General features: G+C 46.3%; 1 protein-coding gene across 6 annotated transcripts; it reads right to left on the reverse strand.

Annotated features, from left to right (window-relative positions):
• GIMAP1 (GTPase, IMAP family member 1) lies at positions 1129-15335 on the reverse strand. 6 transcript variants are annotated; one of them, XR_002340498.1, is made up of 6 exons: positions 15106-15334; positions 12871-12916; positions 12414-12462; positions 10530-11357; positions 4679-4727; positions 1129-1998 (listed from the first exon to the last, which is right to left on the reverse strand). XR_002340498.1 is itself a non-coding variant. In XM_021079231.1 (5 exons), the coding sequence occupies exons 1-4, from the start codon at positions 15109-15111 to the stop codon at positions 4681-4683; spliced, it is 930 nt and encodes a 309-aa protein (XP_020934890.1). In that variant the 5' UTR covers positions 15112-15334; the 3' UTR covers positions 1129-1998; positions 4679-4680. The 6 variants fall into 6 exon arrangements, 1 of the variants encoding a protein (XP_020934890.1); XM_021079231.1 differs by lacking the exon at positions 12871-12916; XR_002340499.1 differs by lacking the exons at positions 1129-1998; positions 4679-4727 and adding an exon at positions 13847-13954 and having other exon boundaries at positions 9875-11357; positions 15106-15335.

The raw sequence follows: 21477 nt of genomic DNA on the forward strand, positions 1-21477 counted from the left end.
GTTGATTCACAATGTTGTATTCGTTTCTGCTGTACAGCGACGTTGACTCAGTTACACAGATATATTCTTTTGCGTTATGGTTTGTCACAGGATGCTGGATATGGTTCTTGCGCTGTGCCGCAGGGTCTTGTTTGTCCATCGCGTATGTAAGAGTTTGCCTCTGTTAATCCCAAACTCCCCCCAAGACGTGTGTTCCCTGCCCCCCAATCACAAGTCTGTTCTCTATTTGTGAGTCTGTTTTTTCCTAGACATGTTTATTTGTGTCATAGTTTAGATTCCACATATAAATGTTATATATCCAGCCCATTTTGTATAACCTGTGAACTCAGAAAGGGCTTTTCCAAAAAAAAAAAAAAAAAAAAAAGAAAGACAAAGAAAGAAAGGGCTTTTACATTTACATTTAAAAAAATTTTTAATGTTTTTTCTTTTTATGGCTGCATCTGCAGCATCTGGAGATTCCCAGGCTAGAGGTCAAATCAGAGCTGCAGCTGCCGACCTACACCACAGCCACAGCAACGCCGCAGGATCTGAGCCTTGTCTTTGACCTACACTACTGCTCGCAACAATCCCAGATCCTTAACCCACTGAGTGAGGCCGGGGATCAAACCCACATCCTCATGGACACGAATCAGGTTCTTAACCTGCTGAGCCACAACGGGAACTCCTACATTTTTTTAAAGGGTGAAGAAATCAAAAGAGGCATAATGTTTCATCGGTACATAAGAAAGTACGTGAAATTCAAAATGCCTAAAGCTGAATGGGAACAGAGCCTTGCACGCCACTTCCGTCTTGTCCACGGCGGCTTTTGCACGAGGAGGGGAGAGGTGAACGGTTGTGGTGGAGCCTGTAGAGTCTCTATGCCTAAAATACTGCGCTCATCGTCTGTCCCTTGCCAGCCCCAGTTCCTGAATTTCCCAGCCACCGACTCCCTTCAGGCCTGGGTCCTGGTCCGGCCGTGGAGACTCTCTGTCTCCTTCCCCCCACCTCCTTCTCCCTCCTTTCTTTCCAGCCTTTCCATATCCGAGACACCCCAACTCCCCACCTCCTTGGCTTTCTCTCTTGTGGGGTGTTGCTTGTTTATTACAACCTACAAAGAAGTCAGGGTACTTTTCTGAATGAAACGAGGAATTCCACTACCAGCTTTTAATATAACACGTCTCTCTCCACAACAGCATGACTGGAAAAAGTGGGTCCCGGAGGCCAGAGACTCAGGCATCAGTCCACTCACTTTCCTTCCTATAAGCTCCCAAATATTTTGTGACAAGATCCAGTTAATTATTTACCCTCACAATTTTTAACAAATCACAAAGGGGAACACTTTTTTTTGTTTGTTTCCTTTGCATTGTATTTACCTAAAAGTACCTAAAGAAAATAGATGGTGTGTCTGATGCAAGTGGGGAAACTGAAAGTGAATTTCTGGAAAAAGCAAATTAAGTTTCTTCTCAACACAAGAAATGCTAACTCTGAAAAAATAGCCAGTGGCAGCTAGCATCTGAAAAGGCTCGGCATTCCTGAATGATATACAAGCTCATTAAAATAGCAAGAAAAATCAAGATGCAAACAACAAGAACAGCACATATTCAGATGTGAGAAACAATCCAGTTTTTGACCCGGAGGAGCCCATGGAGTGCACAGTTTCTCTGGGCTTCTTGCAGATCTTGCTTTTGCTTTTCAATATGCGACAGCATCTTGGCCAGGTGGTGCCTGCGACCTCTCCCTGGGGCTGAGAGCAGGTAGCAGTCCCCAATGTCCTCGTACATCTCCTGGTCCTGGGCCTTGGCCTCAAGGATGGAGGGCGTGTCCACCACCAGGATGCTCCTCTCCTGCCACATGCCTGTTGCCCCCTGACACGTCCTGGTCACAGGCTGGGTCCCCAGCCTGGACTTGAACACAGGTTGGCAGGGGATGCTGTTCCCAGTGGCGCTTTTCCTGCTGCCTGGGTTGCCCACAAGGACGATCCTCAAGAAGACGTTGTTGCAAACCACTTTTCTGTTCCACCTGTGAAAAAAGAATTCTTTGTGTCTTACTAAGTAAGTGATTCTTAAGATTTTTTAGGTCACGGACCCTTTACAGTATCTCAGGAGAACTGTGGATTTCTCTCCTCCAAAGTAGTGATCATTCAATACATAGAGGAGTTCCTGTTGTGGCTCAGTGGGTTAAGAACCTGACAGTAGTGGCTTGGGTCACTGCAGAGGCTTGGGTTCTAACCCTGGCCTGGCTGTGCAGTGGATTAAAGGACCTGGCATTGTCCCGGCTGTGGCTCGGATTCGATCCCTGGCCCAGGAACTTCCATGTGCTATGGGTGTGCCCATAACAAAAGAGAGAGAGAGAGATGATGAGACCATTAGAAATATATGTGTTGGAAATGCTGTCTCTTTGGCTGATGGAATTATAGAGACATAGGAGCTCCCTTGTGGTGTAGCCTCTTAAGGATCTGATGTTGTCACCGCTGTGGCTCAGGTTGCTGGTGTGGTGGAGTTTGATCCCTGGCTTGGGTACTTCCCTACAGAGACAACAAAAATGGTATTGGCGAGGGTGACGATGGGCCAAGAGCTAAAATCTTCAAGGGATGAAGAGAGGGAGAATCCAAGGATTTCTGTAGTTCTCAGGGGCCCAAATGCATTGAGTTCCTTTTAGGCTCTTAAAATCTGTTATTTTATTCCCTTTACTCTGTGATGCTTCTTCTTTTCCTTAAATATTCTGGATTTTTTTTTCTTAGTAATCACGATTACTAAATCCCCCTAACCCCTGACCTGAAGTTTCATTTCCACATTTCCCACACTTCGTGCGCAAGGGAGAACTTCACCCTTGGGTGTGTGTGGGATGCGGCTATGGTAGGGAAGAAAAACAGACGGTAATTGCCTTTTTCTTCTGCAATTTAAAATAAACGGATTTCAGAGTTCTTGCTGTGGCACAGTGAGTTAAGAATTCGACTGCAGTGGCTCAGTTTGCTGCAGAGGCTCAGGTTTGATCCCTGGCCTGGGAAATTTCATATGTCATGGGTACGGCCATAAGAAAATTACTGGCGTAAAACAAATACTAACAGACATAAAAGGAGAAATTGATGGGAATACAATAATAGTAAGAGACTTTAACACCCCACTCACATCATTGGACAGATCCTCCAGACAGAAGATCAATAAGGCGAAAGGGGTCCTAAATGACACAATAGAAAAGTTAGACTTCATTACCATTTTCAGGACATTGCATGCAAAAAAATCAGAATATACATTCTCTTCAAGTGCACATGGAACATTCTCAAGGATTGACCACATACTGGGGCACACAACTAATCTCAACAAATTTAAGAGTCTAGAAACTATTTCAAGTATCTTCCATGACCACCAAGTCATGAAACTAGAAATCAACCACAGGAAATAAGGAAAAAACTGATTACATGGAGATTAAACAACATGCTGTTAAAAAAACGAATGGTCAATGAGAAAATCAAAAGGGAAATTAAAAAATGCCTTGAGACAATATAATGAAGGCAGAAATATTCAAAATCTGTGGGATGTTGAAAAAGCAGTTCTTAGAGGGAAGTTCATAGCGACACAGGCCTTCCTCAAAAAAGAAGAAAAATCTCAAATAGACGACCTAATGTACCAGCTAAAAGAATTAGAAAAAGGAGAACAAACAAAACATACAAGTCAGCAGAAGGAAAGAAATCATAAAGATCAGAGGTGAGATCAATAAAATAGAGATTCAAAAAGCAATAGAAAAAAATCCATAAAACCAAGAGGTGGTTCTTTGAAAGGGTAAACGAAATTGACAAACCTCTAGCCAGATGCACCAAGAAGAGCAGAGAAGGAACTCAAACACCAGTGGGACCTAATCAAACTTATAAACTTTTGCACAGAAAGGAAACCATAAAAATACCCCAAAAGACAACCTCCAAAATGGGAGAAAATAGTTTCAAATGATGCAACTGACTTGGGCTTAATCTCTAAAATATACAAACAACTTATCCAACTCAACAACAACAAAACCAACAACCCAACTGAAAAATGGGCAAAAGACCTGAATAGACATTTCTCCAAAGAAGATATACAGATGGCCAACAAGCACATGAACAAATGCCCAACATCATTAATTATTAGAGAAATGCAAATCAAAACTATAATGAGATATCACCGCTCACCAGTCAGAATGGCCAGATCTGCTCTACAGCCCAGGGAACTACATCCCCTGTGATGGATCATGATGGGGGATAATGTGAGAAAAAGAATGTATACATATGTATGAAGGGGTCACTTTGCTGTATGGCAAAATTTGACAGAACATTGTAAATCAGCTAGAAAAAAAAATAAAATCCAGAAAAAGAATAACTGAGTTTCTTCTCTGTCACAGCATTTGAGGTGAGGGATAGGAGAAGAGGAAACAGTGACTTTCTTTTTCTTTTTTTTTTTAAGGCCTCACCTGCTAGGGGTTCCCAGGCTGGGGGTCTAATCAGAGCTACAGCTGCTGGGCTACACCACAGCCCCAGCAACACATTGCTTTGACCTACATGCAGCTCACAGCAATGCCGGATCCTTAACCCACTGAGCGAGGCCAGGGATTGAACCTGCAACCTCATGGTTCATGGTGGGATTTGTTTCTGCTGTGCCACAACCGGAACTCTGAAAAAGTGACTCTTCCCTGGCGCCTAGAGTTCTGGAGAAATCGGAGGCTTTCTTACCTTCAGCCATAGTCCTCTATGTGCGCCTCTGAAGCCTTTCCATTCTTTTCTGGAGTAAAAAAAGGAAAGGAATAAAATCAGTGTCCATGTAGGAGCCGGTAAGGCCTGTGAACACCGCCAATTCAGACACCCGAGAATAATTATCCCGAGATGAGCCATTTCCAATGCTAATTGTCCAACACGTATTTCACTTTCAAACATCTACATGTAATTTTAGGCCAGCCCGGTGATGCTAATTTATGTTAACACGATGAACGGTTGCTTTTTTTCTCATCCCACCAGAAAGCAAGAAATGTTTCAAAACAAATCAGTTCATTCTCTCCCTTCGACTTTGAAAAGGCATGAAATAAAGTGTTCTTTGGAGTTCCCATTGCAGCTCAGTGGGTTAAGGACCTGATAAAGTATCCGTGAGGGTGAGGGTTCGATCCTTGGCCTTGCTTAGTGGGTTAAGGATCTGGTGTGGCTATGGCTGTGGTGTAGGTGGGCAGCGGCAGCTCAGGAGCTGGCATTAAAAAAAAAAAAGCATTATTCTCTGGAATGAGAAGCAGCATTTTTGTTATTATTGTTGGGATCAAAGTGGGCTAAAAAAGCAATTGCCTGGTTGTATGTTGTCACTGCTGTGTCTCGGGTTTGATCCCTGGTCTGAGAATTTCTCTCTTTCTTTTCTTTCTTTCTCGCTTTCTCTTCCTCTCTCTCTTTCTCTCTTTCTTTCTTTCTAGGTCCGCACCTGCGCCATATGGAAGTTCCCAGGCTAGGGGTCAAATTGGATCTACAGCTGCAGGTCTACACCACAGCCACTGGCACAGGATCTGAGCCGCATCTCTGACCTACACCACAGTTCACAGCAATGCCAGATCCTTAACCCAATGAGCGGGGCCAGGGATTGAACCCACATCCTCATGGACGTTAGTCAGATTCGTTACTGCTGAACCACGCGGGAACTCCCTGAGAATTTCATGACGCAGGCACGGTAAAAAAAATTTCCTTGCTGTAAATGACATTGGCTTGTTGGAGGCACTGGGGATTCCAGTCCCAGAATCTCCTTGGATCAGATGGAAGTTCTGGTGGCAGAGGAAAGTAGAGTGTACCTTCCATTGGGGTGTGGAATCAGGGATCAAGGGGTCCCTGGAGAACCCACCGGAAAGGAAGTAGTGGAAGAGGGTCTGGCCGGGCCACCACCCTCCGCCCCCCCATCCCGAGCAGCTGATGGAGAGAAGTCGTGTCAAGACTGGGGAAAGGCAACGTTCAGGACAAATTCAAGATAAATTCATTTCCTGCTCGGTTTTCAATTAAATGTCTTTCCTCACGAGTCTCCCAAAAACCACCTTAAAAAAAAAAAAAAAAAAAAAACCGCAGCGGGAGTTCCCGTTGTGGCTCAGCAGGTTAAGGACAGGAGACTGTCTCTGTGAGGATGAGGGTTCCATCCTTGGCCTCGCTCAGTGGGTTAAGGATCTGGGGAGTAGTTCCCAGATGTGGCTCAGATCTGGTGCTGCCATGACGGTGGCATAGGCTGCAGCTGCAGCTGCAGCTCTGATTCAACACCACAAATGTGGCCATAAAAAGAAGAAAAAAAAATCCCAGTATATATAACCAGAATCTGGCAAAAGCAGGGGGACAAATGTTTCATTCAGATGAGGCCTACTATTGTGTCATTCTTTTTGTTGTCAGGAAAAGGGGGCCGGCTTTAGAAAAGGCGAGGGAGCAACATACAACTCAATGAAGACGAACCCCGAGATCGTATTTTACTTATCCAGTTTAAAGATTTTGCAGTTATGAAACATGCTTTTTAAGTGGAGAAATACACAGAATAATGAAAAAAAAAATACCCTGCATTTGCAATGAACAAATGTAGGTATTTTGCCATTTTTACTGCCATTAGTCCGAATGATGGAAAAAGTTAAATTATTACATGGTTAGTTCCATTTATTTTTTGTCACACCCTCGTCCCCGCCCCAGTCTCCTTCTCCCTCTCTCTTTCCTTGAGAGGCAGCCAATATCGTGAGGCTTTTATGTACCTTTCTCTCTTTTTTTGTTTGGATGCTTCTTAGGGCCAAACCTGTGGCATATGGAAGTTCTCAGGCCAGGGGTCGAATTGAACCTGCAGCTGCTGGGCTACACCACAGCTCACTGCAACACCAGATCCTTTAACCCACTAGGCGAGGCCAGGGATCAAACCTGTGTCTTCATGAACACCAGTTGGGTTTGTAACCAACTGAGCCACACCGGGAACTCCCTGGATCATTCTCCTTTGTGTATTTACACGTCTGCATACACATGCGTCTATAGATAACATATAGTACTTTTTTGTATTTTAAGCTTTTGCACAATGCTGTTATTTATGTAACATTTTATCCAGCTCTCTATTAACAAACACTTGGTGTTCCAAAATTATGTGCTCACTGGAGTTCCCTTCGTGGCTCAGCAATTAACGAACCCGACAAGGATCCATGAGGACTCGAGTTCGATCCCTGGCTTCGCTCACTGGGTTAAGCATCTGGTGTTGCCATGAGCTGTGGCCCATTTGACCCCTAGCCTGGGAACTTCCATATGATGCAGGCGCAGCCCTAAAAAGCCAAAAAAAAAAAAATAATTATGTGCTCACTGCTACAACAACGATGTGGGAGAATCTTCTTGTGCCCGGGTACAATTTATCTGGGATAAACATTTTCTTCCTGACCAGATATGGCCAAATGTCACTCCTGAAAGCCTGTGCTAAGTCATGCTGGCAGCAGCCCTGTGAGAATTCCCCAATTTCACTTGCACTTGATGATTTTAGATTTTTAATTTTGGGGGTTACCCTTTGGGGCATAAATTGCGTTGTCTTAATAGGTTTAAACTTGCCTTTGATGGATTACCACTGCATTTGAAAGGTTTTCACAGGTAATTTGCTATTCAGGTTGATTCTGTTATTTCTCCCGGGTCCACATGTTTCTGTTGATTCCGTGGGAATGCAGAGAAATGGTCCTTATTGGGGAACACCTTCTCCCAGCGTCTGAATAGATTAAGAAAACGTCTTTCCTTCTTCGCCTTTTCCTCTGCCGCCCCTTCCCTTTCCTAAGCCCAGAGTAGAGCATCTCCTCACTGCCGTCTCCCACACACTGTCCTCGCCTCCGGGAAGTCACACACCGACTTTTGCTAAAAGTGCTCAAATTCTCTGTCATCTCTACTTTATTTATTTTTGTCTTTTTGTCTTTTCTAGGGCAGCTTCCTGCAGCATATGGAGGTTCCCAGGCTAGGGGTCGAATCGGAGCTGTAGCCACCAGTCTATACCAGAGCCACAGCAAGGCTGGATCTGAGCCGCATCTGCAACCTACACCACAGCTCGCGGCAACGCCGGAGCCTTAACCCACTGAGCAAGGCCAGGGATCGAACCCGCAACCTCATGGTTCCTAGTTGGATTCGTTAACCACTGCACCACTATGGGAACTCCGATGCTCAGTAGTTTTCATCATGAAATATTAAGCATAAATTATTATATTACAGTATTCTCTCTACAGCTTCTGTTTTCTATTTTATCATCAATCTTGTCTTATTTTGTTTTATGACCTATCTGGAGTTACCTGTGTAATGTTAAATTACATTTTAAGGACTAAAATAAAACATCGTCTTCCATATTTCCTTATGAATAGTGTGTCATAGTTTTTATTATGAATGTGGAGTATTGATGAATGTGAAATTTATTTATAATTATTATGAAAATTTCCTCCTAGACATTCTGTTTCTGTATCCTATTCGTCTGGAATTTAACTTATGAAGTGCTTCCAGTCATGTTATAAAGCTATAAAGACTAATATTAACATATTCATCTCAAGAAAAAACTGAATCCCCTTGCACCCGAGGTCTTGGAGCAAGTTCACAGGGCCCTGGCTCTGAAACACAAGCCCTTTGGGCTTTGTCACACAGCAATGTTCCTGGTGAAGCCCCAAGTAGGGCATTTTACCCACCAAGGTCACACCTTCCTTTGATCCTGGACATTTCTCTATGCTACAGTCTGCAGGAGAATTTTACAATCCTAACACTCCTATTTATTTTAAAAATCACATTTCCACGTACAAACAAGACAGAAATAATACATAATGACTGAAATTGAAGGGCATATTTTGGATTCCTAGATGTGAGACAATGAAAAAAATGAAAGAGGGAGTTCCCATTGTGGCTCAGCCATAGGGAAACTGACTAGTAGCCATGAGGACACAGGTTCGATCCCTGGCCTTGCTCAGTGGGTTAAGGATCCGGCGTTGCCATGAGCTGTGTAGGTCACAGATGCGGCTCGGATTCTGCAGTGGTTGTGGCTGCAGCTTTGATTCCAGCCCTAGCCTGGGAACCTCCATATGCTGCAGGTGCAGCCCTGAGCAAAGTGTTGGCCCACAGCACACGCTCATGTGTGTGTGGACTGGATGGACAAGGTGTGGACACTGGCCGTCCCCATATGCCCACCCCCTCCTGGGCCCCTCAGGTCCTGGCAGGAGGCCCTCCCTGGCTGAGTCCTTACATGGGCCCAGCAAGATGCTAAAGGCAGGGACTGATAATGGATTTTTTTCCAGACAGACTTCACAGAGCCCAACTCACTGCCCCATCACCGTTGCTCACAGATCCCCTCCATGCAGGCCACCCTATGCCAGGAGCCCATCCCCAATCTCCACAAGCTCTGGACCCGAAGTGGCATCAAATCACATTTACATAGGCCCCCTTCTCCACATGGATGTCCACAGCTCATGGTGTAGCTCAACGCTGGATCCTTAGCCCACTGAGCAAGGCCAGGGATCGAACCTGCCACCTCATGGTTCCTAGTCGGATTCCTTTCAGCTGCGCCACGACAGGAACTCCTGTTAGTCTGTGTTTAATAGCAGAGGCACAGGGTCTAAACGAGCAAACAAAATCTCAAAATAAAAATAACGGTTTTCCCTTTGCTACGAATCCATTTTCCACTAAAAACTTAGCAGTCATTTCATTATTTTTCAAGAGAGGAGCAATACATCAAGACTAACATGTTTTATATATATTTTTATTTTTTTATTTTTTAGGGCTGCACCCGCGGTATATATATATATTTTTTAAAAAATTTATTACTGTTGATTTACAATGGTCTGTCACTTCCTGCTATACATGTATCTACATTTTTTTTTCTCATAGGACTATTAACATGATTTAAGACTTTGAAAACTGTACATATTTATTTATTTATATGTTTATTTATTTCCCTTCTGTCTTTTTTTTTTTTTTTTTTTTTTTAAAGGGCCACACCTGGGGCATATGGAGGTTCCCAGGCTAGGGCCTGTATTGGAGGAGCCGGCCAGAAGGAGCCTATGCCGCAGCCACAGCAAAGGGGGATCTGAGCAGGGTCTGTGACCCACAGCACGGTTCATGGCAATGCCAGATCCTTAACCCACTGAGCGGGGCCAGGGCTGGAACTTGCGTTGTCCATGAATGCTAGTCAGATTCCTTTATGCTGAGCCACAACAGAAACTCCTATTTCTTTCCTTTTACCGCCATCCTGTGGCATAGGAAGTTCTCGGACCAGGGGTTGAAGCGACACCGCAGCCGAGGCCAACACCACAGCCATAGGCAACACCAGATGTGAGCCGCCTCTGAGACGTTCACCTGCACGTTGCTGCCAAGGCCCTCTTCTGACCCCATGAAGGAGACCAGGAAGCAAAGACCCATCCTCAAGAAGACAACTGGCGGGGTCCTTAACTCGAAGAGCCACAACAGGTACTCCCCATGCGATTATTTGAAACGCTGTTCACTACAGTGAATGAGAAGCTTTAAAACAGATGCTTTTGAAATCCCGCTTCAGGTGGGAGTAGTGTTTAGTGTTTAGACCAGACTTAAGAGGACCCTGACTACGGACCTTTGAAAAAGAACAGGGCTATCAGGATCACGATGGCCAGCACAGCCAGGGCCAGCGCCCACCAGGTCCTCTGAGCCTTCGGCTTCTCACACAGGAACCTCTGCAGGCAGCACCCCTGCTGCTTCTGTGCCACTCGCTCCGCCACCTTGCGGAGCCTCTCCTCCGGGCTCACGCCGCCCAGGGCCTGCGCCAGGTGGTACACGTCGTTGGTGTAGGGGGCGCCGCCGCGGTCCCTCACCAGATCCTCCACCAGCCTCAGCAGCTCCGTCACCTGCGCCTCCTGCTCGGGACCCGTGGCGCGGTTGTTAAAGGCGCAGACGCGGCCCCCGCACTCGGCCACCAGCTGCCTGAGCGCCTGGTTCTCGCTGTCGCGCACGTAGTCCTGCAGGGAGCCCTCCGCCAGGTCCTCCTTGCGGGTGAAGACCACGATCGTGTGCGCCGAGACCCCGTCCCCGAACAGCGCCTTCACCCCCCTCCAGGCCTGCTGGTCCTGGGCCGTGAAGCGGCCCAGCTGGGTCACCAGGAGCAGGGCGTGGGGCCCGGGGGCTGCGAGCAGGTAGCAGCGGCCTCTCTCCTTGCAGTCGGGGTCTGTCCGGGCGACTTCGGAGCTGAAAAGGTCCGGGGTGTCAAGGACATCCACGTCCCACTCCGCCCACCTGCCGCTCGCCACGGCACAGCTTCGGGTCACCGACGTGGCCCTGAGCCTGGAGTCAAAGTGCTTCCGGCCCAGGATGCTGTTTCCCGTGGAGCTCTTCCCCGCCCCCGTCCTCCCGGCCAGGAGGAGCCGCAGCCTGGGCTCCTGCAGGGCCGCCTGGAGGTCCTCAGAACCTGCGAGACCAATGATCTGTCAGTCCGGGCCTTAAAGCAGCGCGCGCCGCCTGGCACGTGGGTCGCCTGGACTCCTTTGGAACAAAGGGGAACAGGGGCCCCCCACCTTTGGCTTTTCGGACCGAACCTTTAGGAGCCCTCAACTTGGGAGAGGGACAGCGTTCCTCGTGCATTGCTGCCCTCTCTGGCGCCACACCTGTCCCTGCAGGGGCGCCCCCAGCTGGTGAGGCTTCCTCGGGAGGACGCCCCTCTGTCACACAGGCGCCCCGCCCTCTGACCATATCTGTCATCCGCCACCCTGCGCAGAGCTGGTCCCCAGGCGACAGCCTCAGTGGCCTCGGCCATGCCTTCCCAGACACCCTCCCACCGCAGAAAGGCAGGAGGGGCAGTGGGCCTGGCAGCCAGGGCTCTCTGGAGTCCCACGCCCCGGGTCTGGATCACAGCCCCACCCCCTGCCAGCCGTGTCCCCCTGGGAAGCGGCATCGCCTCAGTGTGAAAGCTCCTCTGCACAAAGGAGACCAATAGAGAACATAGCGCTGTCCTCACTGGGCTGCAGAGGGTGAGAGGAGAGCATCTCTCCTGCCCTCCCTCCTCTCCCTCCTCCCCACCTCCCCTTCCCCCTCCTCCTCCCTCCTCCTCCCCCTCCCTCCTCCTTCTCCTCCTCCTCTGTCTCCTCTCTCTTAAACCTGCTGCCCAATGAGATACCTGCTCAACCCTCCATCCTTGTTCCCTGACACCTTCGACCTGGGGAGCCCTGTGTCCTCTAGCACATGCTTTGATGCCATCCATGTCCCCTTCTGTGGAGATCACAGCAGGTGTACTTTCTTCGTTTTACGTTAGGAATGGAGGTGCGGATGACACAAATAACTTAATATCTCACAGCAGGGCAGGGACAGAGATCTCGGTCTAATGCCAACCCAAGGCCCTTGCTGATTTATCCTGGCATCGAGAAACCTCTGGGGCTTCTCTCTGTTCTTGAGTCTTGACTTAGCCCCCTTCCTTATTACCCAGAGCTCACAGCTGGGGGCAGATACGCATTATGAGATATGTTCTTACCATGGGGATTTTCTTCATCTCTTGGCTTCTTCTGTCTTCCTAGGGTTAACTGAAAGAGTCCCAAACACAATTTGTTCATTCACTTGTTCATCAAATAGGTGTAACTACCTACAATGCTTCAATCTAATTCCAAAGAGCTGGGGACACCACAGTGACAAGGTCATAGTTCCTGCCCTCCCCTGAGCATCAGAATTTGGGGAAGACATTGGAGGAGCCAGGTCAGGGTTGGAATGACCCTGTGAGAATATTCGCTGAGCCTGGTTTTGTCTTCAGGACCTCCGAGTGCAAAGAGCAGACAGGAGGATATAACACGTGCTCTGTGTCAATGAGAAAGCTCTAGAGAGAAGTTTTTTCTGGGGAATTCTATGCCAGTGACATCGGCTGAGCCATTGCATTTTCCCAGGAGAGTGAGCAGCTGGGGGAGACTTTGCAAAACCCTGAGAACAAGAACACTTACTTGCTCAGCGTGTCAGGGACCCAGCTTAAGCTTGTTGGCCTGGGAACTAACAAAAAGAAAATGGGCATTTTGGTTTTGGACATTGGAAAACAGACATATTTCCCAAACGGCTTCTCAGAGAAGCCCAGCGTTTGGCTGGTCCTAATGTGTCTAAAGAGGGGGAGACTGGGAAGCTCCCCTCCGACCCCTGATGATCTTGCCCCCACATCGAAGGCTTTTCAAACGGAATGGATTACAACCAATCAAACATCACCGAATACAGGCCCCCACTCTGCGGTCAAGGTGGCCTGACCACAGGAGCACCCGAACACAAGCGCCTCCTCTCTCTCCTCCGTCTGCTTCTCCAGCCTCATTCCCAACGAATCCTCTCCCCCCTCGGCTGCTCCACAAACAGCAGGTTTCAGGGTCTTTCCCACCCCCCACTGTGGTGTCACTCCCGAGACCATTCACCCCCCCCCCATTTCTCCAGAGTCCTGTCTGTGCGTCCCCATCCACTTCCAATCCCACCTCTTCTCATCATGCCCCGTTGGCAGCACACACAAAGGAAATCAGAGGCAGAGCTTGGCCAGAGGTCTAGTGACAGGTGTGCCTAGAACTCAATCTGAAGGTCTTCGTGTTTCTGCAGTAACCCCCCTTCATCCCACCAAGTCTTCAGCGAAATTCACCCCAGGGGCAAGTCACATCGTGTGAGGCGTTATTTTGTAAATAGAAACCAACAAACTCCCTTAACTGACCCCCAAGCAGAAACAAAGAAGCAGCTGCAAGATTCAAAGCAAAGAACAAGAATGTAGCTAATGCAACTTGTCCTTGCGAAAGAAGAAAATGAAGAAGTTAGCTAGGGGGAAAGAAGAAAATGAAGCAGAAGTCAGCTAGGGGGATTCCACGGAACTCTCGGGTGAGTCACTGGAGTTTCCATATGGTTTGAAATGAGTCTTAAAATCATTTAAACTAATTTTTAAGAAGGACGTACACTCACACTGAAATCTGGGTTGACCAATGATTCTTAATTCTGGAGCTCTTCAAACATCTCTGCTGACTGCTCTGAAAAGTCTGAGTTCATGTAGTTCAGAGCCTCTCAAACTGACTGTTTTTCAGAATTCCTAGAGTCTTCTTTAAAAATGTTCATTTTGGGAGTCCCCGTCGTGGCGCAGTGGTTAACGAACCTGACTAGGAACCATGAGGTTGCGGGTTCGATCCTTGCCCTTGCTCAGTGGGTTAACGATCCGGTGTTGCCGTGAGCTGTGGTGTAGGTTGCAGACGCGGCTTGGATCCAGCGTTGCTGTGGCTCTGGTGTAGGCCGGTGGCTACAGCTCTGATTCAACCCCTAGCCTGGGAACCTCCATATGCTGTGAGAGCGGCCCAAGAAAATGGCAAAAAAAAAAAAAAAGTTCATTTTGAAGGGTACTGTGCTCAGAGCTTCTGATTTATGGATCAGCTGTATCTGATGTCATTAGTCCACAAAGCAGAGTTTGGAAATCACCCATTGATTCCAACCCCTTCATTGTGCAGAGAAGGAAATGGGGGCGCCCCTGCAGCTGGGGTGGGAGAAACTTGAATGGGAGAGCAGACCTGGAAGGGGTCATGCAGAGAGAGGGGGGTGAAGACCTAGTTTCTAACCTCTTCAGGCCCTGAGGGGCTCCCACTGGGGGGACAGAGAGAAGGCCGAGAAGACATTCCGGTGGTCTCCTGACTCGCCACACGAGGTTAATTTGCTTTTGGGTCCACAGAAATCTCTTTTGCCTTTGCTGACAAGGCTGTTGGGGCAATGTCTTAACGCCTGTTAAAATGCATTTTGTGGAGTTCCTGTCGTGGCACAGTGGTTCACGAATCCGACTAGGAACCACGAGGTGGTGGGTTCGATCCCCGGTATCGCTCAGTGGGTTAAGGATCCGGCGATGCCGTGAGCTGTGGTGTAGGTCACAGACGCGGCTCGGATCCCACGTGGCTGTGGCTCTGGCGTAGGCCCGTGGCTACAGCTCGGATTAGACCCCTACCCTGGGAACCATAGGGAGCGGCCCTAGAGAAGGCAAAAAGACGGAAAAAAAGAAAAAAAAAGAAGCATTTTGTGCCTCCAAGTGGTTCTAGCACACACGTCTCTCCATGTGTGAAGGGGATGCAGAGGTGGACAGAAACGAGTGCCTCCCAGACTGGAGAAGATGCTCATAAAGCCTCTCTTGAACTCCCTGTCCTGGCAACTCTGGAAGCCCCATCCTCCTGGCTCCAGCTCTTACTTACCTTCATGGTGCCTGCTGGGACACAGGGGCTCAGCCACCTCCAGGTGGCTGTGGTGCCTGTCCTCTGCCAGGGCGCCCTCCTCCTGGTTGGTTGGATCTGAGAAGGATCTGAGTTCTGCTTTCTCTTCACAAGTGTGAGTGGGGATGCTGTTTTGTGCTGGGGCACTGAGGAAGTCTCTAGTTCTTTTAAACCTCAGAGCTCCGGAAAGCCCAGAGGGAGGTTTCGGCAACGTGTGACTCCTTAAAGAGACAGTAATACTCCTAAGCTTTGACGCATTTTCCCTTACAGATCTCTCTCCTGCGGTGACTCACACGCCCCCCTCCACCAGAAATCTCATCATATTGAGAAAGGAGTAGGTGTCGTGGGGCCCCGAGGCCTGACTCAACTTCTAAACTTGCTTAGTGACCTCTTCGATGACTTTTTATCTTGTAGGATTTTTCCTCCCCATATAAAGTGGGTCCGGAGAGTCTCCTGCCCCAGAACAAAGAACTTGATAGTTTTTCTCAACAGCTGTCCATTGGCTGGACATGTGTGTGGTCCGTGCTTCCCTGGGGGTATAATCTGTCAAAAAAAAAAAATTCAGAAGGAAAGTCTCATCTGAGAAAGAAAGTCTTCTAGCTATTGAAGGACTTGGAACTAGTCGCTCTGCTGAAGATAAATTCCTTTACACGATTCCTAAATTAGCCTTATGAAGAGGCTTGGTCTAGTCATCTGTGCTGGGATCTCAATTCTAGTTATTCTGTCTTCTCTCAAGAGGGTCCTGAGAGCAAAGGCAGCAAAGGAGCCAACGATGTGGTGATGAGGCGGCAAAAGGACTGACCCGAGAACTGGTCAGGTCCCCGACCCAACTCACTTTAATTTTTTGGAGTTGACAGCCCCTCCATGTGCAAAGGAGGGCTGTCTTGAGCCCTCATCTTCTGGGACCTGGGCCGGGACCTATTGTTTCATCTCTCTCTCTCTCTCTCTCTTTTTTTTTTTCATTTTTAAAAGTTTTATTCGAGTATAGTTGATTTACAAGGTTGTACTAATTTCTGCTGCACAACAAAGTGGTTCAGTTATACATATATGCATATCTGTTCTTTTTCAGACTCTTTTCCCATAAAGGTGATCACAGAATATTGAGTAGAGGTTCCTGAGAGCCATCCATTCCATAGGCAGTAGTGTGCATATGACAGTCCTAAACCCCCCTGGTCCATTTCTCCCCTCTGACCATTCTTTCATATGCAGCTGTCCAGTTTTCCAATCACCACTTATTGAAGGTACTGTCTTTTCTTCATTGTATATTCTTGCCTCCTCTGTAGTAGATTAGTTGAGCATAGGTGGGTGGGTTTTTTCCTGGGCTTCCTATCCTGTTCCATTGATCTAGGTTTCTGTTTTTTTGTGTGCCAGTACCATACTGTTTTGATGACTCTAGCTTTGTAGTATAGTCTGACGTCAGAGAGCCTGTTTCCTCCAGCTCCATTTTTCTTTCTCAGGATGGCGTTAGCTATTCAGCGTCTTTTGTGTTTCCATACAAGTTAAATTTTTTTTTTCTTCTAGTTCTGTGAAAACTTCCATTGGTAATTTCATAGGGATTGCATTGAATCTATAGATTGCCTGGGGTCCTAGAGTCATTTTGACAAAACTGATTTTTCCAATCCAAGAACACAGTATATTTGTTTGTGTCATCATCTTCTATTTCTTTCATGAGCGTCTTATAATTTTCAGAGTACAGGTGTTTTGCTTCCTTAAGTAGGTTTATTCCTAGGTATTTTATTCTTTCCTTTTCTTTTTTTTTTTTTGTCTTTTTGCCATTTCTTGGGCCACTCCCGAGGCATATGGAGGTTCCCAGGCTAGGGGTCGAATCGGAGCTGTAGCTGCCAGCCTACACCAGAGCCACAGCAATGCAGGATCCGAGCCGCATTCGCGACCTACACCACAGCTCACAGCAATGCCAGATTGTTAACTCACTGAGCAAGGGCAGGGATCGAACCCACAACCTCATGGTGCCTAGTCAGATTCATTAACCACTGTGCCACGCCACGATGGGAACTCCAGTATTTTATTCTTCTTGATGTGATGGTAAATGGCATTGTTTCCTTAATTTGTCTGTCTCTGACCTTTTGTTGTTAGTGTACGGAAATGCAAGAGATTACTGTTTTATCCTGAAACTTTACCCAATTCATTGATGAGCCCCAGTAGTTTTCTGATAGCATCTTTAGAATTTTCTGTGTATAGTATCATGTCATCTGCAATGAGTGAAACTTAAACTTCTTCTTTTCCAACCTGGATTCCTTTTATTTCTTATCCTCTGATCACCATGGCCAGGACTTCTAGAACTAAGAGTGGACATCACCATCTTGTTCCCAATCTTAGAGGAAATGCTTTCAGCTTTTCATCATTGAGTGCGATGTTCGCTGTGGGTTTGTCACATATGACCTTTATCATGTTGAGGTAAGTTCCCTCTGTGTCCACTTTCTGGATGGTTTTTCCATTTTTCCACCATTCTCCCTTCTGGCCTGCAGAGTTTCTGCTAAAAAATCAGCGGATAATCTTATGGGGGTTCCCTTGTATGTTATTTGCTTTTGTGTTCAATTTTTTCAAAAGCTTTTTATGGGAGTTCCTGTGGTGGCGCAGTGGTTAATGAATCCGACTAGGAACCATGAGGTTGCGGGTTCGATCCCTGCCCTTGCTCAGTGGGTTAATGATCCGGCGTTGCTGTGAGCTGTGGTGTAGGTTGCAGACGCGGCTTGGATCCGCGTTGCTGTGGCTCTGGGGTAGGCTTGTGGCTACGGCTCCGATTCGACCCCTAGCCTGGGAACCTCCACATGCCACGAGAGCGGCCCAAGAAATGGCAAAAAGACCAAAAAAAAAAAAGCTTTTTATGCATCTCTTGATGATCATACAGCTTTTATTCTTCAATTTGTTACTGTGGTATATCGCAATAATTGATTTACAGATATTGAAAAATCCTTGCATCCCTGGGGTAAATCCTACTTGATTGTAGTGTATAATCCTTTTAAAATATTGTTGGATTTGGTTTTATTTTGTTGAGGATTTTTGCATTTTCTGTGGTATATTTTCCTGGTTTGGGTATAGTCTGTATGTGTCCCTAGATCTGAAGTGGGTCTCTTGTAGACAGCATATTTATAGGTCTTGTATCCATTCACTTAGTCTACGTCTGTTGGTCTGTCATAGATTTTTGGTTTGCACTTACCCTGAGGACCTGATATAGTAAGATACACACACACACACACACACACACACACACACACACACACACTATGATACACACATGCACACACACAGATTTTTTTTTTTTTGTCTTTTTGCTATTTCTTGGGCCACTCCCTCAGCATATGGAGGTTCCCAGGCTAGGGGTCGAGTCGGAGCTGTAGCCACCGGCCTACGCCAGAGCCACAGCAACGCGGGATCCGAGCCGAGTCTGCAACCTACACCACAGCTCATGGCAACGCCAGATCGTTAACCCACTGAGCAAGGGCAGGGATCGAACCCGCAACCTCTTGGTTCCTAGTTGGATTCGTTAACCACTGCGCCACGACGGGAACTCCAACACACAGATTGTTTTGTTTCTGGTCTCTTAATTTCAAATTCCAACATCCTACATTCGTACTCTCCTCGAGATTGCAGGTTTTGGTATCATATTTGTTTGTGGATAGTGTCCTACCTTTGCTATATGTTTGCCTTTACCATTTGTAATTTTCTTATTTCTAATTGTGGCCTTTGTTTTTCACCTAGAGAAGTTCCTTTAGCATTTGTTGTTAAGCTGGTTTGGTGGCATTGAATTCCCTTAGCTTTTGCTTGTCTGTAAAGCTTTCAATTTCTCCATTGAATCTGAATGAGAACCTTTCTGGGAAGAGTATTCTTGAGCAGGTTTTCCCCCTTTATCACTCTGTTTATTTATTTGTTTTTGTCTTTTTAGGGCTATACCCATGGCATTTGGAAGTTCCCAGGCTAGGGGTCAAATCACAGCTGCAGCTGCTGACCTCTGTTACAGCCACAGCAACACTAGATCCGAGCTGCCTCTGCAACTTACACCACAGCTCATGGCAATGGTGGATCCTTAACCCATTGAGCAGGACCAGGGGTCAAACCTGCATCCTCATGGATACTAGTCAGGTTCATTACTACTGAGCCACAATGGGAACTCCTTTTGTGTCATATTTTAGATTCTACATATAAGTGATATGTGGTATTTATCTATCTCTTTCTGACTTATTCCAGTTAGTATGAGAATCTCTAGTTGCATCCATGTTGCTGCAAACAGCATTATTTCATTCTTTTTTATGGCTGAGTAGTTTTCCATTGTGCATACGTAGTGCAACTTAGAATTTTTATTACAATTGATTTACAATCTTCTGTCAATTTCTGCTGTACAGCAAAGCAACTCAGATATATATTTTTTCTCATATTATTTTCTATCATGTTCTACCACAAGTTGTTGGATATGGTTCCCTGTGCTATATAGCAGGACCTATTGCTTAACCATTGTAAATGTCATAATTTGTACCTACTAACCCCAAACTTCCAGTCCATCCCACTCCCTCCCCCTCCTCCTTGGCAACCACAAGTCTGCTCTCCATATCTGTGAGTCTATTTCTATTCTGTAGATAGGTTCATCCATACCATATTTTATTTTATTGCTTTTTAGGGCTGCACCCAGAGGATATGGAAGTTTACAGGCTAGGGGTCAAATCGGAGCTGTAAGTCGTTAGCTTACGCCACAGCCTCAATGATGCAGGATCTGAGCTGCATCTGCGACCTACACCACAGTTCATGGTAATGCCAGATCCCCGACCCATTGAGAGAGGCCAGGGATTGAACCCACATCCTCATGGATACTAGTTGGATTCATTTCCGCTGCACCACAACGGGCACTCCCTGCACCATATTTCAGTTTTCACATATCAATGAAGTCATATGGTGTTTGTCTTTCTCCTTCTGACTTACTCCACTTACTACGAGAATCTCTAGTTCAAACCATGTTGCTGCAAATGGCCTTATTTTGTTCTCTTTATGTCTCAGTAGTATTCCATTACGTATATGTACCACATCGTCTTAATCCATTCATCTGTCAATGGACATTTCAGTTGTTCCATGTCTTGGCTATTGTGAATAGTGCTACAATGAATAGTGCATGTTGAATGAAAGTTTTGTCTAGATATATACCCAGGAGTGAGATTGCTGGGTCACATGGTAGTTCTATAGTTAGTTTTCTGAGTTACCTCCATACTGGTCTCCACAGTGGTTGTACCAATTTACATTCCCACCAACAGGGTAGGAGGTTCCCTTTTCTCCACTCCCTCTCCAGCATTTTTTATTTATAGACTTATAATGACAGCCATTCTGACCGGTGTGAGGTGTACAACATCCTCTTAATCCATTCGTCTGTCGAAGGACATGTTGTTTCTAATCTTCATCCCTCTTTTAAAAATTTTTTTAAATATTGGATTTACAGTGTCTGTCAATTTCTGCTATACAGCAAAGTGACTCAGTTATACATATATATACTTTCTTAATTTCACATTATCCGCCATCATGCTCCATCATAAATGATTAGATACAATTCCCTGTGCTATACAGCAGGATATCATTGCTTATCCACTCCAAATGCAATAGTTTGTATCCACTAACCTCTAACTCCCAGTCCATCCCACTCCCTCCCCCTCCCCCTTGGCAACAAGTCTGTTCTCCATGTCCATGAGTTTGTTGCTTTTTGTAGATAGGTTCATTTGTGCCTAATATTAGATTCCAGACATAAGTGATATCATATGATATTTCTCTTTCTGACTCACTTCACTTAGTATGAGAGTCTCTAGTTCCATGCATGTTGTTGCAAATGGCATTATTTTGTTCTTTTTTATGGCTAAGTAGTATTCCATTATGTATATGTACCATATCTTCTTAATCCATTCATCTGTCAAATGGACATTTCAGTTGTTTCCATGTCTTGGCTATTGTGAATAGTGCTGCCATGAACGTAGGAGTGCATGTTATCTTTCTCAGTGAAAGCCTTGTCTGAATATATGCCCAGGAGTGGGATTGCTGGGTCACATGGTAGTTCTCTATTTGTTTCCTGAGGTACTTCCATACTGTTTTCCATAGCGGTTGTACAAATTTACATTCCCACCAACAGTGTAGGAGGGTTCCCTTTTCTCCACACCCTCTCCAGCATTTGTTATTTGTTGACTTGTTAATGATGACCATTCTGACAGGTGTGTGGTGATACCTCATTATAGTTTTGATTTGCATTTCTCTAATAATTAATGATGTTGGGCATTTGTTCATGCACCTGCTGGCCATCTGTATATCTTCTTTGGAGAAACGTCTATTCAGGTCTTTTGCCATTTTTCAGTTGGGTTGTTGGCTTTG

This window comes from Sus scrofa, chromosome 18, assembly GCF_000003025.6.
Source record: "Sus scrofa isolate TJ Tabasco breed Duroc chromosome 18, Sscrofa11.1, whole genome shotgun sequence".
Lineage (NCBI taxonomy): Eukaryota > Metazoa > Chordata > Mammalia > Artiodactyla > Suidae > Sus > Sus scrofa.